Raw genomic sequence first — 12,175 nt, forward strand, 5'->3', positions numbered from 1 at the left:
TGACAAAAGACCTAGTCAAAGCATAAAAACCATCTTTATTCTAACTGGAAATGAGGATTGTCTTAGTGTTGAGATCCTTGACATAAAAAACAAATGGGTAAAATTTAAAATAAACATTGTTATCAACATAAAATTTTTGAACAGAAAGTAGAGGTTTCGTAGTATGTGGGACATGAAAAACATTAGACAAAGTAAAAGTACAATATGGTGTAGGTATTTTAGTATGACTAATATTAGATATAGGAAGTCTCTTACCATCACCAATATGCAAATGATCATTACTAAGATATAGTTCAGACCCTGTCAGATTAGTAAGATCAGGTGTGACGTGTTAATTAGCACTGATGTCTAAGCAATACTTATTGAGGAAACATTACTTAGAGCCAGATTCACACTAGGATGATGTCTATATCTAAGGTTCTGAAGCTGAGGACAATTAGGGGTGGTATGACTGGAAGTGTTGCTACCCAATTTTTGACCCATGTTTTTGATATATTTTCAAAAAATCCAAAAATAGAGAAAAACAATGAAAATCCAAAAAATATGTTTTTTTAATATATTTTCGTCATTTTAGCATTTTCAACGTCGTCTAAAAAGGAATTTAAATTGTTAAAATATTTTCAAACGCGTTTGATTTTTCACGCGTAATTTTTAAATCGTTGATTTTTCGCATTTGAGTCGACGTTGATATTGCTCGTTTTCAAAAAATACAAAAAAATAAGAAAAATCAAAATTTACAAAAAAGAAAGAAGTTGAGGGACCAAGTTGAAAAACCTAGCAACATTTTGCCTATAAATACTGGTTTCCTCAACACATTCAAGGGGGGGCTAATTTTGGAAACACCAGAAAATTCAACAAAAAACCCTAAACCACAAAAAACCCTAAAATCCATCTCTAACCAAAGGCAGCCGCCGGAGCCCCCCACCCTTTGGATTTTTTATTTTTCTTTTCTCCAGCCGCCGGCCAAGACTAAGGCTCCCCATTTTTCCAAACAGCAGCCCCTCCCCGCTGGAACCTTTTTTGTTCACGCCGCCGACTACTTCTCCTCAGCCGGCCCCAAGCCACAAAGAAACCATTTCCCCCTCACATATCAGCCCCCACCGAACCAGAGAAAACCAGAGAAACCATCCCTAAGCTCTCCATTTTTCCCTGCAGAAGGAGAGAAAACCACCGGACACAAGCCCCACCCTTGACATTTTTTTTCCTCCCTCAACTGGCTGTGACCCCCTTCAGCCGGACCCTCTCACTTTCGGCCAAAGAGCCGCCACCCCCTGCAGCTGAGGCATTTTTTTTTGTCTTCCCGGTTGTTCCCCACTCTCCGCTGTCATCTTCCAGTACCGGCGTCCTTCTCCCTCAACAGCCAACAGAGAATCAACCACAACCTCACAGCCGACCTGATCTTCTCCCTGACACAGCCAATCTCCTTCACCGTCGCCCAGCTCAGCCACACACCGGACCGAAACAAGGGTCTTCCCCCTTCGATCTCCATCTTTCCCGACCTCTCACAGCCTACCCAGCAGCGGCCACAGACCACCATCAGCCAGACGGGCTTCCACCCTCCTCTCTCAGCCGACTCATCGGAGAACCCAGCTCGCCGAACCACATCGAAGCCTCCACCAGCAGCCCTTCGGTCACACCGCCGAGTGCCTGAAACAGAGAAGGGTGGGCAAGCAAAGGACCAGAACAGATCAACGAAGTAGAGAAGCAGAGGCGAAATCGAGAAGAAGGAGCAGATCGGAGAAAACAAAAAAATTAAAAGCAGATCTAAAACAAAAAACTAAAATCAACTGCTTGCTGTGTTTGGGGTTTGCTTTGCAGGTCACCGCCGGCGACGAAAGGATGATGGGGAGAAGTCGATCCAGCCCCCCTGTTGCTGTGTTTTTCTTGCGGCGGCGCGTGAACCCACGCGCCGCCAGTGACGGTGGCGCGTGGGGAGACGCGCCGCCACTGTTCCAGCTGATGGCAGAAGTCCTTCCCTGCAATTTCTGGAGTTTCTAGGGATTATTTTGTAATTTTTAAATTAATTAATGTAATTTTTATTTATTTATTTTAAGTTTTGAATTTGAATTTGAATTTGAATTTGTATTTGTATAGTGGATGTAAATGAAAAGAAAAGAAGAAGAAAAGAAAAGAAAAGAAATAAAAATAGTGAAAGTGAATGTGTGTGTTTTTATTTTTGTTTTATTTATTTGTATATATTTTTGATGATAAATTGCAGATACATTGAAGAAGAATTTAATTTTTTGATTGGATCACGGTTAAGAATTATTAACTTATACGTAAGTGATATTTCTAATTTCCGATGAAAAGACAATTATTAAAACTTATTTAACACGTCAAAGACACGAAGCAGCTTACCTCAGGTAGGGTGCGTTAGGGGTGCTAATACCTTCCCTAACCACAACCAGTCCCTTACCCGCGAATCTCTGACAAGACCAGTACACCACGTTTCCTAGTAGCCCGAAATCAATTACTAGGTGGCGACTCCAACGAACCAAATTCAAGCAAACAACAACGAGACGAAAAATTGCCAGCCGATGCTGCGCCCTGATTTTTTAGGGTGCGACAGGAAGCTTAGCATAATTAGCAACGTGTATTAGCCCATTATAAGGGCATAGGATAGCTCCTGTTTTGCTACCAATTTCCCTGCCTCTCGTCATTGCTGGAAGGTCCATTGAAGCTATGAAAATCAAACCTAAAAGCAACAAACATGTTCCCTCTGGTGCTGCCATAGTTGGGACACTACCTTCCATAAAATACACCTTTGTTTCTGCTAAAATTTCTAGAGCACTGACATTGAGCAACAAGAACTGAAGGTGGAGTGGGCAGTAAAGGAATAGTGATGGTGGCAGATCCCATGGATTGAAATGAGGTCTTATGAAGAAATTCATGCGTGAGAAGATGACTATGGAGATCAACATACAAGAGAGGTTATGCCTTAGTAACGAGGCTTATGACTAAGTCTTAAATTCACCTCAAAGACCACAAACTACATACAAATTAAAATCTTCTAACGAAACTGGTTGGCCAGTAGTGACCAAATCATCAAATAAGACCTTGGTTTTTTAAATGAACCGAGTGATCGAATCATCACCTTATCGAAGATCTTGACATGAGCTGTCAAGTTGCATAATACAAGAATTAGATAGAGAAGCTAGAGCTTGCTCAAGCGTGCCCCAAATAGAGTGTGAAGTTTTGCAGTCGACAACTAGATGGAGAACATCCATGGAGAGCGAAGAAAGCAACTCACTTAGAATGAGTTGGTTTTGTTGTTTCCAATGAAAAAAAAGAAGTGATTTACCCAGAGAGAGGTATCATCAATAACAAATACATGTGGATGAGGGCATAAAATTGAGCCATCAACAAACCCAAAAATTCCTTGACCTAGGAGATATGGCTTCATCTACATTCTTCAATATAGGTAATTTTTTTTTGTCAATTTGAGGGAGATAACTTGGTGAGTATGGAGAGGGAAACAATGTTGTCCACCGAAGTAAAGTGGATGATAACAATAGAGATAAGTTGCAATAGAGGAACAGTGTGCAGGTTGGCAAGATTTTGGCCAGCATTTGGTGGCAATGGCCACGACAAAAAATAGAGGTAGAGGAAGAAACACCAACCGACTGCATTAGTGTTGCAGCGGAGGAGGGGATTTGCACCGACGATGCAGCAGAAGGAAAGTTAGCAGACGGTTGAGAAGAAGAGTCCATAAGAGAGGGAGAAAGGGAGTTTTAAGTTATTTAGGGCTCTAATACCAAGTTAAGAAAAATAGAATGACTTAACTTATTTCTTAGCCAACCTTTCCTATTTATATGTATGAGGCAATACACGACAGTAACTATAGGAACTACAACATTGAAATAATCCTACAATAATTCATGTGTATGTGTATGTGTGTGTGTGTGTGTGTGTGTGTACATTCTAAAATAGTATGTAACATGTAATTTATAAAAATAAATAAATCACAAGGCTTTGATACCAAGTTGAGAATAATAAAATGACTTGACTTATCTCTTACCTAACATTTTCTATTTATATGTATGAGTACACGGTAGTAACTATAGGAACTACAATATTGAAATAATCCTACTGTAATTCATATATGTATGTATTATATAATAGTATGTAACATTTAATTTATAAAAAAATAAATCGCAAAATGTTACTGACATCATATATGCTCCAAATAATTTAACCTTTCTAGATAGTTATTTTTAAAATTTTGGATATCATAATATCCAACACAAACTAGATATTAGCATGTTTGGTATTGTGGTTGCTTTTGTGGATGCTACACAACAATCTTTAGCTTTTGTGGTTATGATTTGAAAAAAAGCAATTTAATAAAAAGTTTTTTTTTGTGAGGTTCATTTTAAAGTTTAATATATTTGGTTAAAACTGCAGTTGAAATTGTGGTTGGAAAAAAACAGTTTCTTATATTTTGTTAATATGCTTTTTATATGAGGTTTGATTGTAAAATTACCTAAAAGGATATATATCTATATATATAATGGCAAAACATTGTTATTTATAATTATGATTACATAACGAATTGAATAATCCTTGTACATTAATAAAAATTTTTCGGTGTCCCATTAAACTATTAAAAAAAAATAATTCAGTGATATTACATTTACTTGCGTTAAAAACAAGTTTAAGGGGTAAAATAAGAAATTCAATTCTAAAGGTATTCAAGTATTTTAATGTTCTTGTAAAAATAAAATTACAACACAGCCTCAACACAAAATGGTTTTCTAAAGAGGTTATTTTAATAATATCATTATTAAAAAAAAAAAAGTAAAATAAAAACATGTTACTGCAGTCACTTTTGACAAATAGTCTTTTATTTTATTGAAAACTCGTATTTTTGCTCAATGGCAAAACAGTGCTGGGAAAGTCTTGCAATGTTAATTAAATTTATACAGTGTTGGTGAGAGAGAGAGGAGAGAAAGGAGAGCACAGCAACAAAAAGTAATGATAAATTGCTTTTTACAAACTTAGGTTTGTCCTCAGTTTTGAAGTGGGGTACACGTGAAAAAAAAATACTGTTAGCATTAACCAAACATTTTATACAGCAGCAGATCCAAACAACCACTTAGGTTAACCGGACAAACAAGCCGGTTCGATTACAGTACTAGAGCTTGATATAACGTGACAATGCAGGGAAGGAATCGAGGGGCTGCTATCTGCTATCAGTCTACCCCACGACTTTTTCTAGAGGCGGTAATCAAATAACGTCAATGGGTTAGGGGGACCCAAATCGGAGTCAGGATAGCTCCCTGCCAAAAAATGTTGTTTGGAATTTCTGATCACTTACCAAGAGTAGCGATCGAAGTGGGATGTCATGGATTCTCTCTAAGGAGTTAAAAACTAAAAAAAGAGTGTCAATAGTATCCAAACCATAAAAAAAAAAAAAAAAAAACACTCGAACATCATCTCTTTGAGGCCCTGCCATGGCTCCATGTTCTTCTCACCTCCTATGGAATGGATTTTTCCTCAACATTATTATCTTATCCTCCATCTCATGTACAATCGGATGCTACACAGCAATCTTTAGCTTTGGTGATTCACTTGCCGATACTGGAAACTTAGTTCACATGCCACAGCCTGGTAAACTTCCCCCATTTGTCTTTCCTCCTTATGGCGAAACCTTTTTTAACCACGCCACCGGACGCTGCTCAAATGGTCGTCTTGTCATAGATTTTATTGGTACGTGCCACCGACACACCTAATTGCATGGATCTGTGTTTTTATTTTCAAACAAAACAACTGGTTTTTTTGTGTTTTTGCATGTAGCCGAATATCTGGGACTTCCATTTGTGCCACCGTATTTTGGAGGAAGCATGAAAAGCTTCAAAGAGGCCGGTGTCAATTTTGCTGTGGCAGGTGCCACGGCGCTTGATACTGCCTTTCTTCAAGAAAGAGGAATCATGAATAAACTGACCAATACTTCTTTGGATGTGCAACTGGGTTTGTTCAAACAATTATTGCCGGCTCTATCTTCTGGTAAGTCTTCGATTTCAAGTTACTGGTGGTTGAGGTTTCCCTGAAAAAATACCCTCTTGTGCTCACATCTTGCTCTTGTCAGGTCAAACTAGAAAATTACAGGGTTTTTTTTCTTCAATAAAAAACTGGACATATATTAGTAAATTACTAATTGGGAGGGTAAGTTAGCAGCTTCCTTCAATTATTGCCCGTATGCGTTTTTCTTTTTCTTTTTTCTTGAGAATTATTGGGAGAGAGAAATACTAAATACCTTGAAAAAACAATAGGAAAGTTTTTAAAGAAGAGTGTAAATCATTGATGATGATCTAAAAATGGGACTTAATGGTAGATCCTGCTTTTTCATATTTGTTTTTCTTAATATTTAATGTTAATGTTACTGGGAAGCTCGTCATTGAACATTAAATAAATTACTCTAATTTGAAAGTTTCATTTATAGTGAAAAAGAATGGGTGATTGCCATTATTTGTCAAATTATTTAACTAGTACATTTTTTCTCTAAATTTATAACTTGGTTCATTCCTCTCCACCTTTTTTTGTTTAAACAAATTCTTTTTTTATTTATGTAAAAAGAGTATGAATATCTTGATATGATATGAGAATCATTCAAAAAAGAAATAGCCATAAATGAATTAGAATTAGATACAAAAACTTAACCAAGAAAATGAGTTTTGATTTGTTTAACATTTTGTTTGTGGCAAAAAGTACAAAAAACAAGAATTGAAATCAAAATTGCAAACTTTTGGTGGATTTTCTTGTTGATTAATAAAATGAGTGAATTAGAAATTGGGTTTTGTAAAATTAGAGATAGAGTTACAATTGGAAATTTTCATCTAGTTTTTATTATTAAGTACAATTAAAATAACATGATAATTTGACTAGTTATTTAATGACCTCAATAAAATTTCTTCAAAACGACATAATCCTTACAAGAAACACATGTTTTGAGGGTAGAATCAATAGATATTTTTTTACAAGGACAAAGTTCTTGAAAAGCAAATGCGCAACCTATTAACTTGTTAAAACAAGATTCAAATAAAAATATTAATAAATAAAAACTTAAATACAAATAAATCATTGTTAGATCCAAATTAACATTTTTGTTTTGAAGAATCAATTTATTCTAGGGTAACATGTTTTTAGATCTAGCATGGGTTATTTTTTGAAAAAGGTACAAATCTTCTTCTTATTGTTTTTTAGTTATTTTTAGAATTAGAATGCATCAATGTAGCAATTGTTATTATGTGAAATTATTTCATAGAATCATGTGGATCAAATGTCATATTATAGCCACATGGATCCAATAGGCAACAAATTACCAATCATAATGTAAGACCTCCTTACACCTATCGAAAATAATTTTGGATGTTCATTGGTGGATTTCTTGGATGGATGTGCATGAATGTTAAAAATAAGCGTTCTTCTTTGAAAGTCTTGTAAGATTTAAATTTGATTTTTTTTTTTTTAATGATCTATAGACCATAAGAAGTTACTTGGCAACTCGCTCATTCTTTTGGGAGAGATCGGAGGAAATGATTACAACCATGCATTCTTTGGAGGAGTTAGCACTGAGAGTATTCAAGATCTTGTACCTTACGTCGTTAACATCATAGGTCAAGCCATCAAGGTAAAAATTTCATGCAAAATTAAGTGAATTATATAGCTAAAGTCATATTTAATATCTTTACTTTTCAAGCCGAGTTTACAAAATAATTTCATTTTTTTCTATTATCCCCATTTATGTTCGTAAATTTGAGAAATAAACCATATATATTCTTTTTCCCTTGAAATTCTTATTATTAACTAATTCAACGCAGGAATTAATTGAACTAGGAGCCATAACAATATTGGTTCCCGGGAATCTCCCAATTGGTTGCTTGCCATCCTATCTAACATTATTTGAGAGTTTAAATAAAAAAGAATATGATCATTCTACTGGTTGTCTTGAGTGGCTGAACAAATTCTCCGAGGACCATAATGAACAACTTTTGGCAGAGCTAAAGCAAATCCAAAAGCTTCATCCACATGCCAAGATCATTTATGCAGATTATTACAATGCTGTAATGCCTCTTTATCACTCACCAAATCAATTCGGTATGTTCATATTCTTCTCCATGTTACTACGTATAAGCATACTTATAATCTTGTAGTGCTAGAGATGTTCGAATGTTGCTAATTACCTTTTTTTTATTATTATTCTAGGGTTTACTGGAGGTGTTCTCAGAGCATGCTGTGGCTGGGGAGGAACATATAACTACAATTCGTCAGTTGAATGCGGCAATCCACTTGCAAGTGTTTGTGATGATCCTTCCTTGTATATGAATTGGGATGGCATACATTACACAGAAGCAGCTTATAAATTGATTTTTGAATCCGTGATAGAGGGCTCATATTCCTTTCCGTCTTTCGAAGCTCTGTGTAATTTGGATGGTAAATACTTTAATCATAAATAGCTATATTAATCAACAATAAAGACTGATTTTTCTTTCATTTTGTTGTTTTTTCGTTGATGCTTATGATCAGCCTATCTTATAATCATATAATTAATAGCTTCAAAATGTAAGGCACTTTGTGTTATTTGGACATAGGGTTTAGGTTTTTCTTTTTTTATATAGATTAACATGGGTGTTCGGACCAGCTTGCATGCATCTCGATTAATCTTACGAGTCCTGAAGTTAACGACCATAGAAGACTCCAGTGGCTTTAAGGTTTGTGGGAATTGAACTGATGATCTATGTGGAATAAATTCATAACTTGACCAATTAAGCTGTACTTCTCAGAGTTAAGGGTTCAAGTTTTTCTTTAATACATAACCTGATTTCCCGGGATTTTTTTTCTAGGACGAAAATAAAAATCTGACTCAATTTATTATGAACATATAGATAGAAAATGGGTTTTTATTATATTTTTTCAACCAAACGCTTTTATCAAAGGCGAAACCAAAATATACTGCCATCCTTTCCTCTTCTTGTCTCTTAAAAGCACTTAAAAATAATAAAATAAATAAATAAATACAAACTTAAACCAAAAAATCACTTCCCAATTTTTTTTTTTGTTTTTTTCAATATACTATTTGGGACTTTTGATGGGGACACCGAACCGGAAATATTATTTATGCACGCGTATGATCATAGACGATGGAGGATAGTCCAAACCATTGAGAAATTGGGCTTTAACTTGTTTTTTGGGTTTAATTTATATGGACTTTCAGTTGAGTTTTATTAATTTAGCTTTATTTGTTGGGCTTGATTTAATTAATGTTGGATATTTTATTTAATGGGCCATAAGCCCAATTGCTTATTCAAGTTAGGGTTTTAGTATAAATACCCTACTTTTCTAAGTGTTAAGGGACTTTTGAATGAATGAAAAAATACAGATTTGCACATCTCCAACCCCTCTCCTCCTCTTCTTTAAAGCTTCTTTCTTCTTTAAAGCTTCTTTCTTTTTCTTGCTTTAATTCTTTTACTTATTGTTCCGCGTCAAATTTGATATCAGAGCACGGGTTTTAATTGTTCTTACAATTAAACGATCTATATGTTATGTTTAATCCTAGATTAATATGAAAAAAAAAAAAAATTGTGGACGCCGATACTGTTCATCGGTATTTAAACATCTACTGTTCAAAGTTACTGTTCATCCTCTACCGCCGGAAGAGGCTCCCTGTTCAGAAACCCACTGTTCACTGTTCAAAAAAAACATCTACTGTTCGGATTATCAAAAGAAAAGAAAACTGTGCATTGTTCTTTGTTCACTGTTCATCCTCAAAATGCAGCAATATGGAAACGCCGATCACAGCCAATACCAACACATGAATCCATAGGTACACGCCATCAACTACCCGCAACCACAACAGGTCGCTCACACCAGCAGCAGTAGATCTTCGTCGGCGGCGGCGCACCTACCAGTTTCTTCCTCTCCCCGCCATCGGCAGATCGGAAATCTAGCCACCACCACCACTCCGCGCCACAAGAAGCCCACAGAGCCACAGCAGAGTTGTTGTCTCCACAGTCCCGCAGTGCCGCCACAGCAGAGTTGTTTTCAGCAGCACCAGCCGCAGCCACCAACAGCAAGAAGGAAACTCAGCGAAGAGGATTGAAGCACAGAAGACATTGGAGGCGAAATTAATTAACCGTGCCACGCCAGCCCTCTGGAGCCACGTCATCGACACATCACCTGACACATCATCACTCCCAAGCCAGCAGCCACGTCATCGAATTTTGCCACATCAGCAGCATTAGTCAGCCATGCCACTGGCCACCACATCAGCAGCATCTCCATGTCATCGTCTATTGCCACATCAGCTGCTACATAATCTGAGGTCTATCCGTAATCAATTCCATAGCTAAATCTTGGTCGGTAAATAACTCTACTTTTGGTTTGTTGATTTTCACTTCTTTGGTATTGCACTTAGTATTCAAAATTATCATTAATATTTCTTTTTGTGCCAAAAAAAAAAAAAAATCTCACCTAGCATTTTTATTGTTAATTATGTTCATCAACCTCTTTCATTAGTGATAGCTAATATCTTGTTCTATTTGATAATTATAAGTTCTCGCTTGTGACATCGTGTTTGATTAATCATTTACACACAAAAAAAAATCTGGTATTACATGCTTACAATTTTATTAGTGTAATTTGTTCTTGATTAATCTCCACATTTAAAAAAAAAAATAGCTTTATTTTTGTATTGTGATTTTACATGCAAGAACCATTTGTGATCTCAATTCTATTTATAAGTTAGTATTGCATGCATTTGTGTCACGATCATCTAGTGTTTAAGCTCAAGTTTACACTTACTGTAGACTCAACCTTTAGTGATACCCTGATGATCATTTGAAAGGAACTGCAAACTTAGGTGATCAACATGTTTAGAAGAATTGAGCCCCAAGAGAGTTTTCGAATAAGGCACTCAAGGACCAATAAATATCACAAGAATAATCATTATGGACAAGATCACTCTGAGCGACACCAATATGACCATCATTTAGGTTACTCTAAACACGATGACTTTGATGAGCGAGTCTTGAGTCCTAACAAAATAGAAGCCTCCACTTTTGACGGTCGTCATGACCCTTGGATATTTGATATGTGGATTCGTGATATGGATCAATTCTTTGAGTGGCATAATTTGTCTAATAATAAGAGAGTTAGATTTGCTAAGATGAAACTCATTGATAAAGCTAAAATTTATTGGAGAGATGTTGAGGATTGTTTAGAGATGAGAGGTAAACCTCCTATAACTGATTGGATCAAAATGAAACAAAAACTTCAAGAAAAGTACCTACCCCAGTCTTATAGGAGTAAACTCTTAGACCAATGGAACAATCTAAGACAAGGGAACAAGTCTATCAATGAGTATATAACGCAGTTTAACGATTACATGATTAGATGTGCCATAAGAGAGAATGAAGCCATGATTTTGCGTAGATTTTGTAAAGGCTTAAATGATGATCTTAAAAGAGAAGTTGTATTTCAAGGTGTGTCTACCCTTAACCAAGCTTATACCTTAGTTAAAGACTACAAGTTGGTCACAAAGAATCAGTGGAATAATCATCAAGACTCTTATAGTATCCCTACTAGGTCCTAATTCAGAAGTAGTGATTCTTTGTTAGGTGCTCCACCCCACAGACCTAATCCTAGTAGCGCCCAACTTTGTAAGAAAGATAGAGGCAAACAAGTTGTCAATGAAGTGTCCAAGGTGAGTTCAAAGGTTAAGTGTATTAATTGTTTAGGTTTTGGTCATATCTCTTTAGATTGCACCTCGAAACCCTTAGTCGTCCAAAAACATAAGGATATAGGTAAAGAGGAATATTGTAGTGTTGAAGTGTATGAACCTAATCTTGAGGATTTTAGTGACCTAGATGATGAGGATGTGCAAGAAAAGGGACCCAACACAATGAGTCCCAATGAGCTTGAGAATGAGGTTAAGAAAGAGTCTAATATGTCTGCTTTAATGGTAGAAGAAGTTTTAGGAAACTCTTCAGTGGAATCGCCTATAGAGATAAGTATGGTCTTAGAAGAGTCTCATGATATTACTTCTCCTGAATTATCTGATTCCTCACCCCATATGCTTGGTGTCCAGCACATCATAAGTTTAGAGCAACATGTTGAGTTTTTTGACCCCTTACCTCATGCACGTGATGAGGAAGATGAAGATAATCCTAGTTTACTT

The 12,175-nt window shown here is 36.0% G+C and overlaps 1 protein-coding gene across 1 annotated transcript; it reads left to right on the forward strand.

The window, feature by feature from the left end:
- The first annotated feature begins 5,313 nt into the window (after positions 1–5,313).
- LOC118051902 (GDSL esterase/lipase At1g28580) lies at positions 5,314–8,493 on the forward strand. The gene is made up of 5 exons (XM_035062677.2): positions 5,314–5,709; positions 5,797–6,006; positions 7,482–7,630; positions 7,821–8,097; positions 8,206–8,493. The coding sequence occupies exons 1-5, from the start codon at positions 5,454–5,456 to the stop codon at positions 8,454–8,456; spliced, it is 1,143 nt and encodes a 380-aa protein (XP_034918568.1). The 5' UTR covers positions 5,314–5,453; the 3' UTR covers positions 8,457–8,493.
- The last annotated feature ends 3,682 nt before the right edge of the window (positions 8,494–12,175 follow it).

The sequence above is a fragment of the Populus alba genome, chromosome 11 (assembly GCF_005239225.2).
Source record: "Populus alba chromosome 11, ASM523922v2, whole genome shotgun sequence".
In the NCBI taxonomy this organism is placed as follows: Eukaryota; Viridiplantae; Streptophyta; class Magnoliopsida; order Malpighiales; family Salicaceae; genus Populus; species Populus alba.